The sequence below is a fragment of the Pygocentrus nattereri genome, chromosome 5 (assembly GCF_015220715.1).
Source record: "Pygocentrus nattereri isolate fPygNat1 chromosome 5, fPygNat1.pri, whole genome shotgun sequence".
Classification (NCBI taxonomy): Eukaryota; Metazoa; Chordata; class Actinopteri; order Characiformes; family Serrasalmidae; genus Pygocentrus; species Pygocentrus nattereri.
In genome coordinates this window covers 13,052,645-13,079,667 of record NC_051215.1, presented here as the reverse complement: position 1 = coordinate 13,079,667, position 27,023 = coordinate 13,052,645, and the positions used below count along the sequence as shown (strand labels likewise).

Here is a 27,023-nt window from a genome sequence, read left to right as displayed (position 1 = left end):
AAGTCATGAACATTAGATGTACACCTTGTATGAATGAGCAGTGCATGCTGGTTTTTGTTAATGGATGATTACATACAGCGTGAGTTAAGATTAATACAGATCAATGAAAATGACATGTGACCTGCTAGCAGTTAAGACAGGAGTGCTTCTGAAGATCTAAGTTAAACTTGGTTCAGCCTAAATAAAAAGATTTAAGGGGGGACCGGAGGGTCATGTCCTTTCCAGTGTTTGGAGAGAGTGAGTTATTCCTGCTATTATTTCCTGCAGTCTTGTGACTGAAGCTTTTTAATGATGTGCTTTTGGTTAACTTTGGCAAAAAAATGTATATTAAGTATATCAGGATATACATAGCTTTCTTTATTATGGCCTGTATTAGCAAATAATTGGATTCCTTTAATATGAAGATTTACTATTTGCATTATTAATTGGAAAAGTGAGTAATAAACACTTTAAGACTTAGTTAATGCAACTATGCAATATTGGGCATGATTATCTAAATGTATGTTATTACTATAACTTAATATTGTAATCAAGAGATTATTCACGTTTTCAAAAAAACAGTTTGCATCAAAAATCCAGCATTTATTCATGATAGTTTGACCTAAAAAAAAAATCAAAACCTCTTTCAAATAATTACATTTTTTTAGTTCTTTTAGGTTTTAATTTTTTTAGGTTTATCCGTGTTAGGTTGGTAAAATGTGTTGAAACTTTCTGAGCCTGCTTGTGCTTAGCTCCTGAAAACCATGTTCATATTTATTAATATAGTTAATGGGTGTTTACAGCCTGTTAATTGTGTTGACCAACACCACAATTCAGAATTTATAGCACATCTTAAGGTGTTGATGTCTCATTTATTATTTTCTATTATTTAAGTCCCTAGAGCTGCAAGCATAAGAATCAGATGTTGCCAATCGTACACTAATAAGATGTGAATTTAAGCAATTAATTCATGCACAATAATTAGCAATTGTGCCAATACATGCCATAATAAAACAAAGCCTAATGCACAGTGAATACACCATTTAGAAGCACTGCTTTTGGATTTTATTAAACAAATAAGACCCCCACAGTATGTGTTCTTTAATTATTTAAAATGATCTTTTTCAACAATTATGGTCTATATCTGTAATTGTACAATCATTTGTTGACTTTAATGTTCAGGAACAACAAGGATGTCTACCATCGTGAGTTGGGTGCTATGATCAGTGCGTCTCCCCATGCCACACCCCAAAAGCTGAAATGAAACCTGCACCACTGGCCTTATCCAACACATTTAATCCAGCTGTATAAGGCTCTATAGGGCAGCTTAGGACAGTCCGGTGAAATTTAACAGTAGGGGCAGTAAAGATCATCCTGCAAAGACCACATCATATTGATTGGTGGTTAGGTACAGTGCTACTCTGAATCAGGTCATATTAGACAACAGTAACATCCAAAAGGATTTACCCTGAAATGGCTCTATAATATCCAGTTTAGTACCAAACTTCATATTCCACTGATGGAATTTCACTTACCTATTGCTCTCATTCACATCATGATTAAATTTAAAATTAAAATCATGAGTTAATACCATTAGTTCTAGCTTTCCCAACATAAGCTTAGGTTTTACTGCAAGCAAGCATCGGGGCTGTATTGCATGCATGTAACTTTATTGTTATTGTTAACCTCATTTCTAAATGCTAAATTAACACTAGACTTTACTAATTAAACTAAACTTAAACACTGCAACTAATTCTGCAGACAATAAGTGGCAGAAAACAATCAGAAACTACAAACTTGAAAATCTGGAGTGCAATCAGAATCTTTTCAGCAGATTGATTATCCATTTTCTTACAGGTCTACACTATTATCCACATTCTTCGGATTTAAATAATCATACGGAAGCTCAAGATTCTTGTTTCTTGCTTCTATTTCACCCTCGAGAGCCTTCAGATCTTGCCTGAACTGTTCCATTTTCTGAAGGGGCACAGCCTCGACGAAGAGCTCCTCCGGGTAATATCCAAAAGGATACTGCAGGAATACAAAGGAGGAAGGCATTGTTTAACAACATTGTTATATCCACGAAGTATGAAAAACATTGCAAATATCATTAAAAATGTGTTGTGTGATGCAGCAAGAAAACGTGTAACTGCGCAGAAGAGCACAGTAGAGAACAGCCCCTTAAAAGCATTTAGAAGCTGGTTATTGATTTGTGCCATATTAGGTTCAATTTAGTTAATTATGTTAATAAAGTACATTATCCAGTACAAAATTGTCCTAGAATTAGGTGTTCAGACTCCTAGTGGTATCAGGCAAACTCCCCAAGAGCATGAGGAAGAAACAGAGGAGATGTGCATAGAGGGCAACAAATTCTCCATTCCACCATGTGCTCTATCGATGTGAACACATTGATTCCATGGCTTATTAGCACATCTACACCTGCACAGCATCTTGGGACAGTTTAATTTTGGGTTTTGGCAACTAGAGTAGCTATTAGTGAGGTTTGTGAAAGTAGAGCAGTAGCTGTTAGATTACATTTAGACAGACCGGCACAGATATACTATATTTCCTAAAGTATTCACTCACCCATCCAAATCACTGAATTCAGGTGGTCCAATCACTTCTATGGTCAAAGGTGTATAAAACCAAGCACCTAGGCACGCAGACGGCTTCTACAAACATTTGTGAAAGAATGGGTCGCTCTCAGGAGCTCAGTGAATTCCAGCATGGTACCATGAAAGGAGGCCACCTGTGTAACAAGTCCAGTCATGGATTTTCCTCGCTACTTAATATTCCACAGTCAAGTGTCAGTGGTATTATAACGAAGTGGAAGTGATTGGGAATGACAACACGAAGTGGTAGGCCACGTTAAATTACAGAGGGGGGTCAGCGGACACTGAGGTGCATAATGCGCAGAGGTTGCCAACTTTCTGTAGAGTCAATCACAACAGACCTCCAAATTTCATGTGGCTTTCAGATTAGCTCAAGAACAGTGCATATAGAGCTCAGGTGTAAAGTTTGGCATGGGGTTGTTTTTCAGGAGTTGAGCTCGGCTCCTCAATTCCAGTGAAAGGAACTCTTAATGCTTCAACAGACTAAGAGATTTTGGACAATTTCATGCTCACAACTTTGTGGGGATTGGCCCCTTCCTGTTCCAACATAATTGCGGCCCAAAGCAAGGTCCATAGAGACATGGATGAGCGAGTTTGGTGTGGAAGAACTTGACTGGCTTGCAGAGTCCTGACCACAACCTGAGAACACCTTTGGGATGAGAGAGTGGAGATTGTGAGCCAGGCCTTCTTGTCCAACATCAGTGTCTGACGTCACAAACGTACTTCTGGAAGAATGGTCGAAAATTCCCATACACACACACACACTTCTAAACCTTGTGGAAAGCCTTCCCAGAAGAGTTGAAGCCATTATGTCTGCAAAGGATGGGCCGACATCATATTAAATCCTATGGATTAAGAATGGGATCTCACTTAAGTTCGTATGCATGTGAAGGCAGATGAGCGAATACTTTTGGCAATATAGTGTGGATGGATGGCTAGATAGGCAGACAGACACTATTGATCTCAAAGGAAATGCAGCACTCACACAGCACAGTAATAAGGGTGAAACAATATAAAAAGAATACAAAAAAAAAAAAAAAATCTATAGGCATATATACAAATAGACATATACAAAAATCTGCAATCAGATCTACAACCTAAGATGAAAAAGGCAGTGCAATAGCAGCACATAATAACAGTCCTGAATAAATATGTGCATATATTGTTACTGAAACAGTGTCTAGGTGTGAAAGATGCACGGTAGGGGTTACAGAAAGTGAAATATGTACAGTAAGGTGTTTATGTGCAGATGGATAGAATAAACCTATGACTTAGCATTACATTTAGCATGACATTCAGATTCAGTCCTCATTTCTCTGCTTCCCTCCTCTTCTTTTCTTCTTGTGGCCCCACTGGGAAGAGTGAGGCCACAAGAACCTGATGGCTAACATGGAAGGCTCGCTCAAAATACCTTCAGATAATCATCCAGTTATCTAAGTAGTACATGTTCAAGTTGATAATGTCTTTTTGGGGCTTTTTTATATTTGGTAGTAGTACACCTTTGCTTAGTGTATATAGTGGGAAAATGTACAACTCCAATTCCAACCAATTTGGTACAATGTAGTGTATTCAATGGAATATAGGTTGAAAAGGATTTGCAAATCATTGTATTCTGTTTTTATGTTTTATACAACGTCCCAACTTCATTGGAATTGGGGTTGTGCATAAAATGTGCCTTCGCAATGTGCCTGAAATCATACTACTTGGTAAGACTGCAGCTAACCATGCAAACTGCACTCAACCCCGCCCACTGACTGCATGCTTGTGAGGCACAGGGTTTAAAAGAGCCCCCTTCTTGCACATCTACATCTTGGGTTGTTTTTGAACACATGTGCATGCAGAGAGCTGCCAGATGCTACAAATTTCTTTCACCGATTTTTGGAGAGTTCATATAGCTTATCATCAGTTTGAGTTCAACTGCACTTTTGTAGCCACTACAGCCCAAGAAATTACTTGGAAGAGGTTTTTCATTTTAAGGCTATTAAAGTGAATAGAAACATTTAATAAAAGTCAGATTTGGAATAGGTAGCATTGTATTTATTATGAGCAAGTTATAATATAAGATATAACTCAGTTTGAAGAACATTTGCGCATGTATATTATCAAAAAGTGAAATGTGGGTAATTGTAGACCTAGTTAAAAATGTCAGCTCTGCCAAGTTAGAGGTGCTAGGTTGTGCCCCATGCCTCAAGTCATGAGCTGCTTCCTCATATTTTCAAGTTGAGAGTGAAAATCTTAGCAAGTTGCTTTGAAACAAGCACTTGATTCTGAGAATTTAGATAATATTCTGTTGCTGAATGTATGACCGGTCACTTCATTAAGCACACCTACCTTGTTTCTTCATTATCTATTTTATCAGCTCAGTTTTCCATATAGGTGCATTTTGCAGTTCTACGATTACAGACTGTAGTCCATCTGTGTCCCTGCAAACTCTGTCAGCTCCCTTTCACCCTGTTCTTTAATGATAAGGACCCCCACAGGACCACCACAGAGCAGGTATCGTATGGGTGGTGGATCATTCTCAGCACTGCAGTGACAAAGACATGGTGGTGCATGTTAATGTGTGTTGTGCTGGTATGAGTGGATCAGACAGTAGCACTGCTGGAGCTTTTAAAGTGCACAGTGCCTGTCCACTCTATTAGACACTCATACCTTGTTGGTCCACCATGTAGATGTAAAGTCAGAGACAGTAGCTCATCTGCTGCTGCAAAGTTTGTATTGGTCATCCTCTTGTCCTTCAGTGGTCTCAGGACGCTGTTGGCTGAATATTTTTGGTTGGTGGACTTCAGTCCAGTAGTGACATTGAGGTGTTTAAAAACTATGTCTGTGACACTGTGGTGCTGAGAATGATTCATCACCCGCATAATACCTGTGGTGGTCCTGGCTGTTAAAGGAGGTTGGTTAAGTTCATAATGATATTTTGCTAATTTACATCAGAATGTTCCATGTCACTGCCTCACTGTATCAGGTTTTTAAAAGGCAGAGAAAACCCAAAACTGACTGCTGTCAGTTGCTTAAACTTCAGTAAATGGAGCTAAATATGCATTCAGCCACATGTCTAACATCTCCACTCATTTTTAGCAGTCCCTCCCTCAAATGCATATGCATGCAAGTGTTTCATGCACACTGCCCAGAGACTGTATTTAGTAGACCTTGTCTGAATTACACCTGAAACTGACATAAAATACTCAGCACATTAGGCCTAGACAGACACTGTTGGTGCTGAATTTGGACTCACACGATCTGAGGACTTGATGCTCAGCAGGTGTAAGACAGACATCACTTTAAGTGTGTGCTTGACATCAGGTAAAGCTGCAAGAATGGAGTCTGCCGTTGCTTGTCCCTTTGTGGTGGGAGGAGGAGCCTTCATTGTGCTGGGAAAGTTGGGCATCCAAGCTCCAAAGTCAAACTGAAAAAACAGACAAGGTCAGGAGCCATGTGAATCAAGAATACTGGAATAAAAATAAATAAAATGAATAAACATCCACTCCATTGACCAACTGAATTAGGATATAAAAGCCATACTGAAATCACTGCTTTGTGCCATGCGACCAAAGCCATCTCAGACACTTATTTAAAGGCAAGTACTAAAAAGAGGGATGAGGCACCTAATCAGACTCCACAGCTGTCTGCACCAAGACTTTTATTAGGGAGGGAGTATATCTACAGAGCTTTTGCCCTTTTTCAAATGAATATTTGTCTTCCAACTTGAACAATGGTGTGAGCATGAATGCATATTTGGCAGTGAGTGGTAAGACAAACGCAGACAATATGATAACAATGGGTTAATTGTAGTGTATATTCTGTATTTTGTCAAGCAGTAATAACCAGTAATTTCTGAACATAGGAAAGGTGCAGCCAAGTTAACCAAATTTCCATTAACTAAATCTTACCTGAAGTTAAGATACTATAGCTACCTAGACAGCAACATTGATCCATCACTGATTTTTCATCAGCATAATCATGGTTGAAATTTCAATGTCACTGTTGCATAAGCATTGAATTACACTATATGGACAAAATATTGGGACATCTGCAGATTAAACCTAGAGGAGATTTTATGATATTCCATTCTAAATCCATAAGCATTAATATGGAGTTGGTCCACCCTCTGCAATGACTACTCTTCTGGGAAGATTTATACAAGATTTTGTGTGTGAGGGAATTTCTGCTCATTCATCCAGAAGAGCATTTGCAAGGTCAGACACTGATGATTGATGAGGGGTCTGTCCAACAATCCCCATTCTAGTACATCCCAAATGGGTTGAGGTCAGGGCTCTGTGAGGGCCAGTCAAGTTCTACTAAACTCACCTGGCCATGCCTTTATGGACCTTGCTTTGTGCATTGGGGCTCAGTCATGCTGGAACAGAAAAGGTTCTTCCCCAAACTGTTCCCACAAAGTTGGAAGCATACAATTGTCAAATGTCTTTGTCTGCTGAAGCATTAAGATTTCCCTTTACTGGAACTAAGGGTTCTAAACCAACCCCTGAAAAACAACTCCATGGCAATATCCCTCCCAAACCAAACTTTACATCAGGCACAATGCAGTCAGGCAGGTAACATTCTTGCGACATTTGCCAAACCCAGACCTGACCATCAGACTTCTCCAGTCATCGCTTCACACCACTCCATCCAACGCTTGGCATTGTGCTTGATGTAAGGTTTGCATACAGCTGCTTGGCTCTGGAAACCCATACCATGAAGGTCCTGGCCCACAGTTTTTGTGCTGATGTCAGGAGGTTTGGAACTCTGCTCAGCAGTTATTGTGTCAGCAACATGTTTATGACTTACGCACTATGTGCCTCAGTGCTTGGTGAATTGTTATGGTTCCTAAACACTTCCACTTTAGAATTTCTAGGAGGGAAGAAATTTCATGAACCGACTTGTTGCAATGGTGGCATCCAACTACAATACCATGCTCAAATTCACTGAGCTCTTCAGAATGATCTATTCTTTTAGGAATGTTTTTAGGCACACTGCATGGCTATGTGCTTGATGTGATACACCTGCGGCAATAAGACTAAATAACATTTTAATTCAATCATTAAGAAGTGTATCCCAATACTTTTGTCCATATAGTGCATCAGTGAAAGTCAGCAACTCCTACCATTGGCCACAATGTTAGTGAATATACATTGATTTACATTTGATGGCAAGATCACCCATTGTAACATTGGCAATAATGGTAACTGGAGAAAATTAGCTATTCAGTCATTTACTGGGCTGAGAAATGTGATTGTCCACATTTGCACCAACAGAAAAAGAGGGAGATATTCTTTTATATGTTTTTTGTACAGCAGAAGTTTGTTTAATAAATCTGAACAAAGAAACCAAGTTACTCATTTTAGGTCAGTTGGCTTTTTAAGAAATAAACTATATAAAGTGGGATGGCTTTGATTTTCTAAAGATTGAAAAAGGACTGATGTACAACTGGTGTTATACTGAATTTTGTTAAAACTGATAGCTGAATTTTGTTCAAACTGAAAGCCCAACACCCCTCAGCTACCTTCCAAAGTGCCGCCCTCCCCATTTTTGCCCAAAACAGACATCCGTACCCATGATTTTACTGGTGCAATTTGACAAACTCAAAAGGGTGTTACTTTGAGATGTTTTGCGAACACTGGCACAAGTCCATCTTTGTTATGAACCACAATCTGCTTTAAGCAAAATGATACTGCCTAACCTGGCCATTGTTGACTGCTGCATGTTGGGCTGATACTGTGAAGATCAACATGGTGACAAACTTGACGAGTTCAGCCACTGTGTGGAAGGACTTGGGGATTCCTAATTGGGGGGGGGGGTTACATTTTAGACCAGTGAACAACAGACCATAGGTTACATGCTTCATGAAAGTCACAGAAACATAAAATGATTACAGCGTCAATTCCAGTACGACTGTTAACCCAGTCCCAAAATAACTAAAATCACAACACGCACCACTGTTGTCATTTTTCAGAAAGCCATGTTCTACAATCTCCGTCAGCCATGTCTGGAGCTCGGAGTCCTCCTGGACATCACGATCGGTGTAGTAATGTGCCACCACTCCGTTCACAAACCTGGAGGGTTCACAGTTAATATGATAGCTTGACCATTTACACAGAAATCTTCATTGTCATACATGTATAAAAATACTGCCTAGTATATTTACAGTCTACATTTAATGTAGCTTCATCGTACTTGTGAATGATGTTCCACAACTTGAGGCCATCATCTCTGTAGTAGTAATGGGGAATGTTCTCCAGGCCTCTCTCCTTGATGTTGTCCGGCAAACACAGAGAGCTATAGGTCAGACTGGCAGTCGCTCTTCTCATAAGTGTAATCATTCCTTTTAGACCTATAGCACAGCTCTGTGTGGTAAAGATGTAAAGAGAAGGTAAATCACTGAAGAAACCCAGATAGTGATGAATGCTGACTAACATCAGTCATAAGCATTTCCACAAGTATACTTTTGGAATGATAAAGTTCTTAAAGGAAATATGTACCATGGAAAAAATCCCTTCAGCTGACATCAGCAGTTTCCTCCCCATGATATTGATTTGGAGTGTGTAGCGAATGTGAGGAAACAGAAGCTGTGAGATGAAAAGCAAATAACTGCATTATCATGTTTTACTAAACAATAGTTCACAAGCTCCTCAAGCAGGTCCCATTCATGTGAATCTTTAAAAGTTCCACACCTAGGTAACTACACCTCACCTAAGTGTACATTGTACAACATTGTAATTAATGTAACCTCATTGCCACAATGCTAATTGGTTCCAAATGGCTTTTATTTGGATCTGTAGTATTACTGTAAGAGTCTGGTGTAAATATACACTGGTATATTTAACCCTCATAGATGTGTTAGAAATAAATCAAAGTACGAACTACTGTCCCATCAAAAACAAAAAAAAGAAAAGTGCTAAAACAGAGGGGATAACGTGCATCATTCAAACATCTGTGTGCTCCTGGGAGGAATCAACCTTTGGTACCACTATAATCAAGTTTACATTTTTATCAAGTTTATCATTAAAAGAGCTTTGTTGATCTTAAGTACTTCCCTTTTCTGCATGTGCATCAAAGCACATATGTTTCTAACTGAAAATTGGAAGAAAAATAGGTAGCACCTACCTTGAAGAGGGGATGAACAGAGGGCAAGGCACGCAGGGTTGCCATGGTAAAGACCTCAGCCAACAGGTGAGTGCGTAGTAGATGGAAGTTCAGCTCGTGTTCGTTAAATTCTGCGTTTCTCACGAAGAGCTTCGCCAAAAGCCAGTCATGCTTGGAGTCAGTGGGGAGGAAAATGGGGTTCTGCGCCTCAGGCTTCTGCTTCAGCTAAGAGAAAGAAAGTTTGCTTTTATTCAACTTAGTGAAAAGGTTTAAACTCTACAATTCCCAGTGAGGAAGGAAGCTCTGGACCCCTGGCAGGTCCTGGCTGGTTTAAGAGGTTAATCCTTGCTTATGTCTATTTGCAGTTGAAGACAATAGCAAACAGTGTCTTCAGCTGAGGTCTGAGGTCTTACCTGGATGGCGATGGGCAGCAATTTGCCCTGAGGATTGCTGAAGAGTAAGCAAAGAGGGGCAGCCAGATACTGCTGAATCCCATCTATCACATTTCCCACAATTCCACCTAGTCTTGAATAGTCACACAGGAAGATATTTCCCTTCTGATTGAACACATTTAAAGGGAAATCAGAAAAAGGTACACATGTAATAAGTGGCAAATCACTCAAAGAACTGTTTTTTCACACTGTACCTCCATTTCTTTTTCCAAAGAGCTCTCTTTTGGTAAAGCAGACTTGACCATGTCATTAGTGACTGGAAAGTTGTTGGGCAGCTTTGAGCAACGCTTGATCATCATGGGATTCAAGCCATTCAGAAACTGGTAGCCAAAGAACGTGTCGTTCATCCAGTGTTTCTTGATGTATTCTGGAAAAAGCAGACAGTATAGACACCGTCTGTTATGGTGGCGGTGGTCGGATCTAAAAGTTAGAAGCATTCAATGTCTTGAGAAAAAAAATACCATGAGTCCAAGGCGCGTTCCACTGAAGATCCTCAAGTTCCTCCATACTGTTCCATGTGTTTGTGGGTTGAAAGTTCACTTTTAAGTTCAGTGAACTGAAATACAGTAAGAAGATGTGTTAAACATGAACCACCAGTACAAACATTCATTCAGTTACAGCTACAAGGTGGAACCTACGCTCTTAACAGTAAGTGCTGAAACTCCTTTTCCTTCGTGAAGGAGAATCTAACCTCATAAGGCAAACCACTTGCTGAGTCCACCTGTACAATGTGAGGAATTTCAGAGTCATACACACTCCATCTGCAAGACACACAGCGCACACAATCACACTGTCGTAAATGCTTTTACATTTGGAATGGCTTTCACCAAGGAGAATCCACAATTATTAACATACCTCTTCTGCTTCTGATGGTAAAACCATGAAATACAGTAAAATTCACAAGATGCACAACATTTTTGAAATGCTCAGAAGCTAAGATGGAGATATATGCAGCTATTCTTAAAGCTGCTGCTGAAAACTATAGATTTATGCACACAGTAAGAGCAGGTGAAGAGGAGTGGCATGCATTTATAGTGACGAACTGCAAAAATACCACTGTTTATGAATTTGTCTGTATGTGAGAGTATGTTGTGATCAACCTTTTTAATATAGTAATTCATTCCAAAGTGAAATAGTAATTTTTTGGCAGAAATTGTGGAATAAATATCAATTGTATCCACAAGTTAAGATAAAATCATTCTTTCTGGGGACTTTAACTTACATATTGGCAACGCATCAGACAGTAATAAAAAAAAAGTTGGCAGCTCTGCTGAAGCCACATCCTGGATCTAGTGATCACTAATGGTTTAAGCACAAATGTGTGGTTAATCTCTGATCTTATCATTTCTGCATATTTCCTCAAGATAATGTAGAAATAAGTAAGAAAGTGTCTGAACTTTATATTAGAAAGGTTTATATTGATTTAGAAACCGCGTTATGTGCATATATGCAATCTGCACAGTGCTAAGCTGGTGACTACGCTTCCATTATTTAAGTGCTGCATTAGCCACTGTGTACACAATCACAGACAGGTTAGATTGATTTTAGAGGAATGTCACTTACATGAAGTCCTCACATTTTTTTGCAACATCTTCAAGCCGATGGCCAACAGCCATTTCCTCTGTGTCCTTGTGGCTCAACTTGGCTACATAGAAAAAGGGGAAAAAATACATTGAAAAAAAATTTAGTAATAAGCTACTATTACCTTTCAGAAAATAAAAACAAAACTATTAGTGCACCCTTAAGACTAACTGAAACAACTAAGAATCTAACAGAAATTAAATGAAATACAAAATAATGACATTTTTTTAAAACTAACAACCCTGCCAGTAAATTCTTCACTGTTTGGGTGATTTTTATTTTTTTCTTCTCCGTCTTCATTTAACCATGGGAAGCACAGGGAAATTTAAATATCTTTCAACTGAGCCCTGGTCAAGAAGGCAGCACACAACAGCTAAGAGAACAATCAGAGAAACGAGAACTACATCACCACCAACAAAATCAAAAGAAAGACAATTATAGAATTCTTTAACTTAATCTGGCAAGAACATGAATTCACACAGCGTAAAATGTTGCAGCAGATGATTCCATGAAACTAAGGGCATTTTCACACTAGAGCTTTTGTAAACAGTTTTCACATGATCAAATGTACTGAACTCACTGAGCAAATGTTCCTTTATCTGGAAAAAAGCTCTGGTGTGAAAACACTTAGTTACAGTGCTTCATTTTTAAGTTGTCGCTGGAAGCAAACCCCCAGACCACCTATTTCAAGAGAACCAATCTCTGGTCCTCCTGAAATCATTGTTCTGGGGTTTGCTTCCAGTATACTCTGGTATGGCACACTGCATATATGGAAGCCATCTGTCCGCGGCATCGCATGTGCAGTTGTGTAATTGGTTCAATTTGTAACATGACTGCTTTGACATATCGCTTCACTTCCCTTTTCAAGTTTTAATGGTGGGGAAAGCATTTCTGTAGACAAGAGGTTTTTCAAGTTTTTTGCTGCTTGGGTTTTTGCATTTAAAGAAGATAAATAGCAGCAAACTTCCATTTTGCAAACCTGATTGCAAAAAGTCTCATATGGAAGTGTTGTACTGACTCAATTCAAACGGAATTCTTGTGATGAAAGCAACTGACAATAATGAGCCCCTCCCCCAGAGCCCGTCCTGGGTGCAGACTCAAGTATTCAAAACAAGTGTGAAAACGCCCCAAGACATTATCCAACATAAGACAAGTCATTTGTCACAATCAAGTTGTGGCAGAGAGGTTGAATTACCTGTTTGTAATTGTATGGCTCCTGTTTAGTTTCTTTTTTTCAAGTAGCAAATTTAAATAAGGCAGCATTTTAAAATCTCACTGGCCACCCCAGATGCCTCTTCAAAATTTCAGCCATGTCATTGGCTTCCACCTTGCTGCGGGGTAGGTGCTTGTGTCTTCAAGGGAGAATTGCATCACAAATGGCTATCAGTGTTACACTGCACCCCCCCCTTAACTCCTTCACCCCCACTTGCAATACCTGACACCTACTTTGACACCCCTGGTAAATTTTCTAGATCTGCCACTACTTAGAACACCTAACATTCATGACCAATTTTGGGGTGAGCATAAACATAAATGAGCATATTCTAACACTGCTATATTTGTAGTTACAAACCTGTAGCTTCTCTGAGAATTGTTTTCTTCTTAGGAGACAACCACTGGTAACAAGGGAAAAGCCACTGGCGTCCTTCAGGATCAGTGACGATAACTTTAGAGCAGAACCAGTAATCTTCAAGCTCGAGTGCCTTGAGCTCCAGCTGAACCAGGAAGAACGGCCCAAGACTTTCTTTGCAAGACACAGTCAGCGTCTTCTGTTGGGGAACGTATTATTCTGATTACTAACATACTGTTGGGATACTACGCAGCACATTGTTTCTGTTCACTGTACAACCATACACTTTCTCTGAGCTCTATTGACTTCCTGAAGAGATCAGGGAATGTTTGCCATCGTGTTTATTTTCCCTTCTATTCCAAACGCATTACTCAACATCACAGTTTAATATGTAAATTAGAAACCTTTTATAAAAATGGGCCTCATTCATGAATCCTTCAGAAATATGAGCAAATTATGAGTGAAGTACATCTCAGCCACATATACTCACAGCTGGGCACAAAGAAATTGCTCTGAATCTTCTCTTCTTGATAATACTTAAATGCATGTAAAACCAAGTTGAATGAGAACTAAGTTGTTGTGTTTCAATTAAATTAAATGAGCTGTCAGATTTACTTTGAAAGTGTTAGGTTGATCAATGTAATCTTGTTCAGTAAAAATCAGCACATTTTCTTTTGGCTCTTGGCATCATGCATACTGTTTTACTTTTTTTTTCTTTTTCTTTTTTTTTTTACATATACTCCTTGTGTTGCCTTCCCCCCCCCAGCCTACCTTCCACATTGTGCATCTTTCTTACTCAACAGTTAACTGTGGAGCCTACATTCTCACTCACAAACATGTCCACTACAGAGGGGATTTTGATCATTTTTGATCATCTTCTAAATGAGCTCAATAGCACTGAGATTAATACTGGCTCATTACAGTGCTTTTTTCTGTCTACTCAGGCTTCAGCAGGAGCTTTGGTAATTCTATACAAGTCATTAATTAAGAGGGGTCGAAAAGTAGGAAAAATGTCACAAAAGAACAATTCTATTCGGAATACTGCCTTTACAGAATGTAACTTGGACTAAATAAACATACTTAATTCCTGTATATATATGAATCCTGAAAAAGTGTTCCCAATACTTGTATTCCATTACATCTAAAACCTACCTAACACTGTCAACTCTTTGCTCTTTCTACATTAATTAGTACATATTACATGAGCATCTTAAAAGCTACTTACAGTTGTGTGAAACTACTTGTTGTAAAGTTTTGAGATTAAAATCTCTTTTGCGAGCCGAGTGCTGGCCCAGAATACAGCAGAAATACACAGTTTAAAAATACCATTCCTTATTAAACTTATAGCTGTTGCTTTTATGTTCTATTGTGAAGACCTGTTCAATTGCCAACTCAATTCATGCATCTAGAATATTATTGGAGGGGCCTGTTAGCTGGGCTATCATGCCAGCATGTCAAATTATTACTTACGGAATGTTTTGTATCATTTTGGGCCTTTCACTTTGTATAAATGAAGTAAAACTGTATATATTGTATACTGTGGGTTTCCTCTTTCAATGGCACACACACTGAGGCAGTCATGCGCTACAGGTTAGGGAACCAGCCCTGTGACCTGAAGGTCCCTGGTTTGATCCCCTGTACGTGACTGAAGTGCCCCCAACTGCTCCGCGGGTGTTGCGGATAGGGCTGCCCACCTCTCTGGGCAAGTCTGCACACTGCCTTCTAGTGTGTATGCATTCATGAATGTGTATGTGGTGTTTTACTGCACAGAAGGGTTCAATGAGGTGATGAAATTTGATGGTGATGAGGTGGTGAAATTTCCCCATTGTGGGACTAAGGGTCACTTAATCTTTAAGTAATTTGAGTATTAATAGCTCCCACTTGGGGATAATCTTAAGCCTGCACTGTAAATGAGAACATACTGTGATGGTCTCAGGACTCAACTTTTCTTATTTAGTAGTAATGTGAAGTTGTGATTTAGTTTTGCTTGCACAGGTTATTTTCAAGTCAATCCAAAAGCCAAGACTGATGGTAGACAAACAAATGTAATTACTTACATTAGTTTTTCAATCAATTATTTACTCATTGTGTAGATTTTATTTAACACCTTTAAGATGATTTCTGTTATTTGTAATTTGTGGTATTCAGGGGAGCTTAGCACATTACTTTTGGTTTCTTTCCAAGGTCCTTAATTTCTGGCATCAAGTTTGTCACTGATCTCGCAGCCCTGTTAGTCCACGGTATTCTATGCTCAACATCTTTCTTTTAATTTTTTTTTTCTCACCTAATCTCTCAGGTTAGCAGAAACAAATGTTTTGTACTTTGACAGCTGCAAAATAAAAAAATAAAAAAATAATAAAATAAAAACAAAAAAAATCACTGCTCAATTCATAGAATCCTTTTCACTCCACCTTGACATGGCAATGGATTTTGTGTCTGCTTGATATTTCATTGGAACTGATCTCAACACTAGTTCACAAAAATACTTGTACTCTTGCATATTTTAGAATTTTCCATCCTGTGACAAAGTTTGTTAGTACTCGCAAATCTCAACACTACAAAAACATTCATGGACAAAGGATTCTACACAAAAAAAATGTTATTTATGCACATTTGTTCAGCTCATTTCATGAATGTGGCACACTTTGTTCTTAAATGCATTTCTCCAAAAAACATAAGGACTTACTGATACATTTTTATATTATTGCAGAGAAGAAAATGAATCCAGTGCCAGGCTTTATACTGTCACTAAGCATAATATAATACAATAAAAATAGATTGTAATAAAATGCAGTCAACTTACTGAACAGCTCAGCATCTCTGCAGAATGACCAAGGATTTGTGGTTCACTGATATCCTTTGTACCAATGAGATTGATGAAGACTGTGTTGGCGTTCCCTGCATTGAGAGCATCACCCATGAAGACTTCAATTGTGTAATTCGCCATGGTTGCCCTGGAATTAAAGACGTTTAAAAACAGTTTAAGTTCCCATCTGATTGTGTTTAGGGCCACCTTTACCTAAAGAAGTCGTGCCACTAAGATTCCACCAGTTGTTTCAAGCAATTGTTTTGATTTATCAGCCATCCTACCAAAAAAACTAATTATATCAAATCAAAATGTGTAGCACCTTTTACAACAGATGTGACAAATCAGCTTCACAGAATTCTAGAAAAGACAAAGTTAACAAGAATGTAAAAAAAAAAAAAAAAAAACCCAATGGGCAAGCCAGGGGCAAAAGTGGCAAGGAAAAACTCCCTCAGAACTGAGGAAAAAACCTTGAGAGGAACCAGGCTCACCAGGGGGGACCCATCCTCCTCTGGTCAAACTACCTACAAGTGATTATACTACTAATATTACTAGCAGTAGTATCAGTAGTAGTAATAACTAGGAGTTTATGAAAACAGTGTAGGGTGGGCAGCTAGTCCACGGTAGGTGGCACTAGCTGGGGTTTGGGCAGCTGGTGTGAAGTGGGTAGTAAGAGGGCTCGGCAGTCAGTCGTCCTTCAGTATCGGACATGTGGGCGGTTGTATACTCGGAAAAAAAGGCAAGGAGAGGGAATTAGTTTTATTCTGTCTGTATGTAAAACAGGGGATGTAAACATTTACAGAGTGTGGCTAATGACTGGCAGATCTGACTGACAGCTTAACTAAAAGGAGAGAACCAGAAGGAGACAGACTCGAGGCCACTCTGAAACAGTTTGGCATCCCTCCGCTCCACCGTCCACAAACCTGAGTGACGGTGTGCGAGCAGTGGGACGACAGCACCAGCGTCTCAGTTTACTATAATTCCCTGTGTCCATGGACCCCTGGATCTGCTGCCTTTATCTAAGGGGGAACATTACCTACCAAAAGCTAAACTGAACAAGTGAGTTTTCAGCCTAGTTTTAAAGATCGAGATCGAGTCCCGAACATTTTCTGGAAGATCATTCCAGAGTTTGGGGGCTTTATAAGAAAAAGCTCTTCCCCCAGCTGTAGCCTTATGAATTCTAGGAACTATAAGCCAGCACTCTGGGATCTGAGTAGTCGTGATGGCTCGTGATGGGAAATAAGGTCTTGCAGGTACTCAGGAGCGAGCCCATGTAAGGCTTTATACGTCAATAAAAGAATTTTATAATCAATACGAAATTTAACAGGCAGCCAGTGAAGTGATGATAGCATTGGACTGATATGGGGCTGATATGGACTGATATTGGGCTGCACCATTTTGGACTAGTTGAAGTTTGCTTAAATTCCTGCTTGTACATCCTGACAGTAGTGCATTACAGTAGTCTAGCCTGGAAGTAATAAAGGCATGTACTAGTGTTTCTGCATCACACAGGGATAGGGCATTTCTTATCTTGGCAATGTTGCGAAGATGTAGAGAAGCTGTCCTAGTGATGCTGCCTGTGAAAGATTTTTTGCTCCTGAGCCAGGTGTAACTGGAAAGTCGGCGAGATTTAAAATTAAATCTGGTAGTTTATTTCTTGCCAATTTAGGACCCAGAAGGAGAACCTCTGTTTTGTTACTGTTTAGTAGGAGGAAGTTCCTTAACACCCAGCATTTCACACCTTTTACACAGCCCTCTATTTTCTTTAACCTGTATTTGTCATCAGGCTTGGCTGATATGTACAGTTGAGTATCGTCTGCATAACAATGAAAGTTTACACCATGGTTACTTAACTGCCTAACGGTAACCTGTATAGTGTAAAAAATGGTCCTAAAATAGAGCCATGAATTCCAAATCTTACTTTTGAATAATTGGAATACAAGTTGACGAACTGGTAACGTTCTGTTAAGTAAGATTGGAACCATGATAGGGCTGTCCCTGTGACTCCAACCATGTTTTCTAACCTTTCTAGGAGAATATTGTGGTCTATTGTATTGAAAGCTGCACTGAGGTCAAGTAGCACTAACAGGGATACATGGTCTTGATCAGAGGCAAGAAGATCATTATCTTAACTAGAGCTGTCTCAGTGCTGTGATGTGGCCTGAATCCAGATTGGAATTTTTCATATATATGGTTCTTATGTAGATATGAACTAAGTTGTTGGGCCACAGCTTTTTCTAAGATCTTCGATATAATGGCAAGTTAGAAATAGGCCTGTAATTAAACAATATGCTAACATCAAGATTTAGTTGCTTGATCAGGAGGTTTGATAACTGCTAGTTTAAAAGCTTTGGAAACATAGCCCAAACCAAGGGATGAGTTTACTATAGTTAAAAGAGGGTTTATAATGACTGGCAGTACTTCTTTGAGTAATTTTGAGGGAATTGCATTGAGTATACAGGTTGTGCAATTTGCAGAGGAGATAATCTTCTCTAGCTCTAGCTGTGGGAGTGGGGGAAAAGTTTCCAGGCTCTTTTCTACAACTGTGTTTTGTTTTACATCATCCAAGTCACATGACAGCCAAGTTGGATTTAATACTGTGGGTTGAATTTGTTGTCTAATATTTTCAATTTTATTATTAAACAAGTCCATAAAAACTTCACTGGTGAGAGTTGCTGAAATTTCTGGTTCAGTACCTGCCTGTTTTTGTGATTTGGGAAATCACTAAACAGAACTCTAGGATTATATTGTTCTCGATCAGCGGGCCAGATATGCTGAGCGAGCTTTTGTGAGAGCATTTCTATACTCTATAAGGCTGTCCTTTTTCTGACCATTTCTGCTCTAGTTTCCGAACTGTTTGTTTTACGGTATGGGTTTTATCGTTGTACCATGGGTCGAGCTTTTTCTGCCATATTCTTTTTATTTTTTAAGTTGAGCCACATTTTCTAAAGTGGATCGGAAGGTATTCTCTAAATAATCGGTTAGTAACTGTAGCTACATTGGGTCTGATGGAGTGAAAACTGGCATTGATGGTTCTGGCAGATTTTCTATAAATTGTAGGTCAGTAAAAGGTTTTATTGAGCGCTTTGTAGAATAATGAGGGAACGTACATATTATGGCTAAGACGTAGCTCATATGAAATCAAGTGGTCGGAGACTGCTGGGGTTTTCAGTAGGATATTAAGCTTGTCTATGTTAAGACCTAGTGTCAAAACTAAATCTAAAGTGTGACTACAGTAGTGTGTAGGCCCTGTCACATTTTGGGTAATACCAGAGTCTAGAATTGAAGTAAATTACTTTAAAAAATAAATGAAGTAAATTTTTTAATGGGTCGTCTACCTTCTCAAAGTGAATATTAAGATCTCCTACAATTATTACTTTATCATTGCACACAGCCAGGTTTGCAGCGAAATCACTAAATTCTTTTAAAAATTCAAAGTAGGGCCCTGGTGGTCTGTAAATGTTAAATAATGAAAAAGAAAGCATTTTTGTGACCGGATTTGTAACATGAATGGAAAGGACCTCAAAGGAAGTGAAAGTGTCACATTGTTTCTGACCAATATCTAGAGTATTTTGGTAGATTACACAGACTCCACCTCCCTTGCCTGATAATCTTGACCTATGTGCATAATTATAGCCTATAGGGGTGGCTTCATTTAAAGCTGAATATTCATCTGGTCTAACCCATGTTTCAGTGAGACAAAAAATGTCAAATTTATGATCGCTTATAATTTAATTTACGATGACTGCTTTTGAGTTTAGTGATCTTATATTGAGTAGTCCAAATTTTAGATCTAAGGTGTCATCATCTGAATACGGATATATATTGATTAGGTTGTTTAAATGGGCTGATTGAGTTTGTCTATGATTAAATTTAGCTTTAATTTGGGGCAAAGACAGTCTCAAAGGGTGACGCCTCAAGGCAGGTCGCAGACGGTCAGTTTAGCCTGTCTGCGGCCTGGTCCCGGCTCTGGACTGTCAGCAGCTGTTTACACTACACTGCCGACTAACTAAAAGACTGAGCTAAGCTGCAAGAAAGAAAGGCAGCACGCTCCCATATGGGGTGGACACCATCCCTACCTATAAGACCAGGCTTGCCCTCAAAACGTAACCAATTGTCTATAAAGCCCACTTGATTTTCAGAACACCTCTTGGACATTCAGCAGTTTAATGCCGAAAGCCTGCTGTAGGCTTCCGCGCCTGCCGCATTGGGATGAGGGCAGAGCAAGTTACAGCATTGGACATCGTCTGGGCCTGTTTAATCACCTCTCTAATCTTACCCTTAGTTATCTGAGACTGCCGCAGATGAAGATCATTGGCCCCTACATGTACGACTATCCTCGGATATCTCATCAGCTAACAGTCTATGGTTGCCACCTTAATGTCTGGCGCTCTGGCTCCCGATAAACATCTAAATGTTACTGCTGGCACCCCTAAAGGAGTAGCTAATTTCACATGTCGGACAATCGAGTCTCCTATAACCAGAGTAATTTTAACAGGCTCCAAAGTGGGTGTTTCACTGAGCAAACCTGTTTGACACGCGAATCGGAGAAGCATGGTGTTCCCAGTGGGCTAACTTTGGCCTCAGCGTTAGCATTAGCCTTAGCTTTCTGGCTAGACTGCCGAGTCATCACCCATTCGCCCCGCTGTAAGGGCTCCAACACCGGAGTCGAGGGGGTGCTAACTCTCCCTAAGGCACCCGAAGCTGCTGACACTTACTTTTGCTGTCTATCCCTTAAACCCCGGATGCGCACCTCTAGCTGGTCCACTTTCTCCACCAGAGAGAAAGCGCTCTCAGTCGCTCGCTGATTATATGGTCGATTTGACTTGGTTGGGGCTTCAAACTGGGAGGACTCAGTATTTCACCTGCTATAGTACAGTTCACACTTTGTCATACTGCCAGTCCAAAAATGATTTCCATTATAGTGGACAGACTGCTTTTGGACTTTGATGTAAATGGGTTTCAGTACTTTAACATTTAGCATAGTGCTGGGTGATATCATCTATATCAGTATACTGTGATACCATTTCCTGTTAGTGATATTTTGAGTAATATGCATGATACACAAAGGGCATTTAATTTTGTCCACTATTCAGTACTTGATGGTTTATATTTAACTAATTTGCGTAAAATCCATAAAAATAAGGAAACTTCATTAATTTAGCTACCTAGCTTGTAATTTAGTATTGTGTAATTTAACATAGTGTAGCTAGCTAGCTGCAAATGTTTGGCTCAAGAGTTGCACTAATCAAATGCCAGGGGCACGAGCTGCTCCTAAGTGGCACTAACCATTGGCACCTGCTGCTCAGGTGTGGCACTAACCAAACACCAAAGTATAAATTTTTAACAATTATCCATCCATTATCTTCCGCTTCTCCGGGATTCGGGTCGCGGGGGCAGCATCCTAAGCAATGAGGCCCAGACCTCCCTTTCCCCAGCCACTTCCACTAGCTCTCCAAGGGGGATTCCGAGGCGCTCCCAGGCCAGCTTGGCGATATAGTCACGCCAGCGTGTCCTGGGTCTTCCCCGGGGTCTCCTCCCAGGTGGACTTGCCTGTGACACCTCCCGAGGGAGGCTTCCAGGAGGCATCCTTACTAGATGCCGAACCACCTCAGCTGACTCCTCTAGATGTGAAGAAGCAGCGGCTCTACTCCGAGTCCCTCCCGGATGACCGAACTTCTCACCCTATCTCTAAGGGAGAGTCCAGACACCCTGCGGAGGAAACTCATTTCGGCTGCTTGTATTCGCGATCTTATTCTTTCGGTCATTACCCAAAGCTCATGACCATAGGTGAGGGTGGGAACGTAGATCGACCGGTAAATCGAGAGCCTTGCCTTATGGCTTAGCTCTTTCTTTACCACAACAGACCGGTAAAGAGCCCGCATCACTGCTGACCCAGCACCAATCCGCCTGTCAATCTCCCGCTCCCTTGTACCATCACTCGTGAACAAGACCCTGAGATACTTGAACTCCTCCACTTGAGACAAGAGCCTATCCCCAACCCAGAGAGGGCTCTCCACCCTTTTCCGCCTGAGAACCATGGTCTCGGATTTGGAGGTACTGATTCTCATCCCGGCCGCTTCGCACTCGGCTGCAAACCGATCCAGCGAAAGCTGAAATTCGTGGCCTGATGTCCCCAATAGGACCACATCATCTGCAAACAGCAGCGATGTGACCCTGAGGTCACCAAACCAGACACCCTCCATCCCCTGACTGCGCCTAGAAATTCTATCCATAAAAATTATGAATAGAATCGGTGACAAAGGGCAGCCCTGACGGAGTCCAACTCTCACTGGGAACGAGTCTGACTTACTGCCGGCCATGCGAACCAAACTCCTGATTTGTTTGTACAGGGCCTGAATGGCTCGTAGCAAAGAGCCATGTACCCCGTACTCCCGAAGCACCTCCCACAGAATACCCCGGGGAACACGGTCGAATGCCTTCTCCAGATCCACAAAGCACATGTGGACTGGTTGGGCAAACTCCCATGAACCCTCCAGAATCTTGGAGAGGGTGAAGAGTTGGTCCAGTGTTCCACGACCAGGACGGAACCCGCACTGCTCCTCCTGGATCCGAAGTTCAACTATAAGCCGGACTCTCTTCTCCAGTACCCCTGCATAGACCTTACCAGGGAGGCTGAGGAGTGTGATTCTCCTGTAGTTGGAACACACCCTCCGGTGCCCTTTTTTAAAAAGAGGCACCACCACCCCAGTCTGCCAATCCAGTGGCACCGTCCCTGATGTCCACGCAATGTTGAAAAGGTGTGTCAGCCAAGACAGCCCCACAACATCCAGAGCCTTGAGGAACTCAGGGCGGATCTCATCCACCCCTGGAGCCTTGCCACCAAGGAGCTTCTTAACTACCTCAGCGACTTCGGCCTCAGTAATGGACAAGCCTATTCCCATGTCCCCAGACTCTGCCTCCTCACTGGAGAACGTGTCGGTGGGATTGAGAAGGTCCTCAAAGTAGCTATTCCTTCCACCGCTGAATGACGTCTTCAGTCGAAGTCAGCAGCACACCATCTCCACTATATACAATGCTAGTGGCACACTGCTTTCCCCTTCTGAGTCGCCTGACGGTTTACCAGAATCTTTTCGGAGCCGACTTAGTCACTTTTCAAGGCCTCACCAAACTCCTCCAATACACAGGTTTTGGCCTTGGCGACGACTGAAGCCGCAGAGCGCTTGGCCTGTCGATACCTGCCAGCTGCCTCTGGTGTCCCACAGGCCAACCATGCCCAGTAGGACTCCTTCAGCTTGACGGCATCTCTCACCTGGGGTGTCCACCACCGGGTTCGAGGATTACCGCCCTGACAGGCACCAACTACCTTACAGCCACAGCTACAGTCAGCCGCTTCAACAATGGAGGAACGGAACATGGCCATTCTGAGTCAATGTCCCCCACCTCCCCCGATATCTGGTCAAAGTTCTGAAGGAGGTGTGAGCTGAAGATCAATCTGACAGGTTCTTCTGCCAGACGTTCCCAGCAAACCCTCACTATACGTTTGGGCTTGCCTGGTCTGACCGGCATCTTCCCCCACTACCTGAACCAACTCACCACCAGGTGGTGATCAGTTGACAGCTCAGCTCCTCTCTTTACCCGAGTGTCCAAAACACATGGCCGCAAGTCCGATGACACGACTACAAAGTCGATCATTGAACTGTGGCCTAGGGTGTCCTGGTGCCATGTGCACTTATGGACATCCTTGTGTTCAAACATGGTGTTCGTGCTGGACAAACTGTCCAAAAACTGAACACCATTCTGGTTCAGATCAGAGAGGCCATTCCTCCCAATCACACCCCTCCAGGTCTCACTGTCATTGCCCACGTGAGCGTTAAAGTCCCCCAGTAGGACAATAGAGTCTCCAGGAGGAGCACTTTCAAGCACCCTTTCCAAGGACTCTAAGAAGGCTGGGTGCTCTGAACTGCTGTTCTGTGCACAAGCACAGACAGCAGTCAGGACCCGTTCCCCAACCCGAAGGCATTGGGAAGCTACCCTCTCATCCACCGGAGAAAACCCCAACATACAGGCACCGAGTCGAGGGGCTTTGAGAAAGCCCACACCTGCCCGCCGCCTCTCACCATGGGCAACTCCAGAAAAGAATAAAGTCCAGCCCCTCTCAAGGAGATTGGACCCAGAGCCCAAGCTGTGTGTTGAGGTGAACCCGACTATATCTAGCCGGTGTCTCTCAACCTCGCGCACCAACTCGGGCTCCTTCCCCGCCAGTGAGGTAACGTTCCAAGTTCCAAAAGCCAGTTTCAGCAACCGAGGATTAGAACGCCTAGGCCCACGCCTTCGGACACTGCCCGATCCACAAAGCACCGAACCCCTACTACTGCCCCTCCCCATTGGTGGTGGGTCGATGGGAGGGGGGACTCATGTAACTCCTTCGGGCTGGGCCCGGCCGGGCAACATGAGTAAATGCCCGGCCACCAGACGCTCACTGACGAGCCCCTCCCCCAGGCCTGGCTCCAGGGTGGGACCCCGGTAACCCTGTTCAGGGCAGGGTACACAAAACCTGTTCTTGTCTTTTCATAGGGGTTATTATGGATCACACTTTGTCTGACCTGTCACCTAGGACCAGTTTGCCATGGGAAACCCTACCAGGAGCTTTTGCTCCAGACAACATAGCTCCTAGGATCATTCAAGCACGCAACCCCCTCCACCACGATAAGGTGGTGATCCATGGAGAGGTTTTTAACAATTATATTTTTAAAAGATTAAAACATTGACAAAACTATGCAAACTAGGTAAAATGCAAAGTGCATTTTTTTAACTTAAGGTGGACCGTCAGCCGAGGGCATGCAAAATCATGCAAAGGGCCTATATTCAAGCTAGTATTACTGCTATTGGTGCATGGCCTTTGGCTAAAGCGACTCATTTTGCTTCGAATTGTCCACCCAACATAAACCTGTGAACCAATAAAGCAATACATTACCTGTACAAAGTCTTCAAATCAACAATCCTCCATCCCTTTTCCCAGGTTCTGATGGCCAATGGTGGTGCTTTGATGGGCTGCTAGTTAGCAGAGTTGAGTAGCCGCTGTCCAAAGTCACTGCTTTGCTCACAGGAGCTGTTAATACGTGCCTTTTTTGAGTGGCACATGGCATTTGTGTGGCTGTGCCACTACCAAGCAGCGTGAGCAGCAAGTGCCACTCATCGCCAGTTATTGATCATTTTGCTAGGTGGCGTATGTGCCATTTCCGGATGGTGGAGTTGGCACTTCCTGTTACCAGATGCCAATGAGGGACTGATCCCTCACTGAGGTGAGGTTAAAAGTCATTTCTCAGCATGGTTTATTATATTGAATATGTGGCCGTACTACCCCCACTGGTACTGGGTGCAATATCAATACAATAAAAGCACCCCACCTTGTACTTATGCAGACACCTAAACGAAATACAGCTTCGACTACACCACCCCTATATTATGGGGAAGGGGACCCCTCTCACAGGCCACTCAACCAAAAGAGTGTCTAGAGCCAGCCAATAATACACCTGTATCAATCAGAATATAACATTGCAGTACATTTTATTTTACAATTATTAAAAAAACATTAAGAACAAAGAGTCTTAAAGACTGTAGTTACTATTGATAACTGTATGGGATTCAGGCTAATTACCAAGACTAGTTAGCATAGCACAGGCCCCAAATAAGTGTGGCCAAGGAGGTGCCCAAATCCCACGGTGCTCTTCGCCCAAAAGTACCCCCAGTCAACGACCAATGACCATACAAACCCACGCTCACCAAATAAAGATCACCCACAGCAATACTACACAACAAATAAAACACCCAAAGATGGCACAGCCAGAGCACCAGGGCAGCCCACCCCTTGACCACAAATCAAAGAAAAGAATAAAAGTAGACACAATCCAGGGTGCAACCATGAACAAATGACCTGGGATATGCTATTACAAAGTTCCATAAATAGCAGTGGTAATACCTAAAAACCTCAATCCCAATACTACATCCTAAACAAAAAACTACAATCCATAAAAATAGATACAAGAAACACTTATACCATTTGCAAGGCACACAATAATAAAAACAAACTCAGTGGAGGGAAGAAACAGTGGCCCGCAAGCACCCCAGCTGCGATCCCACTCCAGGTAACAGGCACTACTGACACCACTACATTTACATTTATGGCATTTGGCTGACGCTCTTATCCAGAGCGACTTACAATTTGATCATTTTACACAGGGAGGCCAAGGTGGTGTTAGGAGTCTTGCCCAAGGACCCTTATTGGTATAGTGTAGGGTGTTTGCCCTGGTGGGGGATTGAACCCCAGTCTACAGCATAGAAGGCAAAGGTGTTAACCACTACACTAACCAACCACAATTGCTTGCTCAGCATACTTGCTCCATAGCTAATACATATGCAGACAACGGTAGACCAGCAGCACCACTTAGGCCACGGTTGATACCCAAACACGTTAGCCGAGTCTGCTAAGTGCACTTCTCTGATTCTCACCTGGTTGGCTACCCCTGCTAACACACATACACTAGGAATGAAAAATAGTCTGAAATTACACTCTGCAGACTTCAAGCCATCACCACCAGCATCCTGCTAACAGTTAACAACCATATACAAACTTACCGAACTGAGTTCTTTCAGCGGCGACAAACAATCCGCACGATCCCTTCGATTAACAAAGCAGGAAGTGAGCTCAGCTAGGTGTGCTCCCCTTTTATCTGTCCCCGGAAATCAGTACGCCGCCTACCCACATTCCACCCACCACAAAGTGGGCGTGTCCCTCATTAATGGCCATGTTCACTTTAATGTGTAAATGTGAAACCCCTAAGCATTCCACCATACTACAAACAGTTAAATGGGTTTCACAAAGATTTGTAAGCCAAAAAAAAAAGTGGTTTACATTTTCACCAAATAACATCACTGGAGCTCAGCTCTGTTTGCTGTTGAGACAAACCAAAGGT

The 27,023-nt window shown here is 41.7% G+C and overlaps 1 protein-coding gene across 1 annotated transcript; it reads right to left on the bottom strand.

The window, feature by feature from the left end:
• Positions 1 to 1,815: 1,815 nt before the first annotated feature.
• Positions 1,816 to 14,060, bottom strand: LOC108416157 (hydroperoxide isomerase ALOXE3-like). Its single transcript, XM_037538495.1, has 14 exons — positions 14,052 to 14,060; positions 13,284 to 13,479; positions 11,693 to 11,774; positions 10,768 to 10,890; positions 10,591 to 10,685; positions 10,324 to 10,496; positions 10,091 to 10,234; positions 9,699 to 9,902; positions 9,074 to 9,160; positions 8,769 to 8,938; positions 8,529 to 8,647; positions 8,275 to 8,375; positions 5,830 to 6,000; positions 1,816 to 2,010 (listed from the first exon to the last, which is right to left on the bottom strand). Exons 1-14 carry the CDS (start codon positions 14,058 to 14,060, stop codon positions 1,831 to 1,833), a joined length of 1,854 nt encoding a protein of 617 aa, XP_037394392.1. The 3' UTR covers positions 1,816 to 1,830.
• Positions 14,061 to 27,023: the final 12,963 nt, after the last annotated feature.

Bases quoted from the DNA above. Each gene is read 5' to 3' on its own strand.
- LOC108416157 (XM_037538495.1), bottom strand. The intron at 8,648-8,768 runs GTACGATGAAGC...TGAACCCTCCAG, and splicing joins TTGTGGAACATCATTCACAA to GTTTGTGAACGGAGTGGTGG. The intron at 2,011-5,829 runs GTGAGTCCAAAT...GTATTCCTGCAG, and splicing joins GCATCAAGTCCTCAGATCGT to TATCCTTTTGGATATTACCC.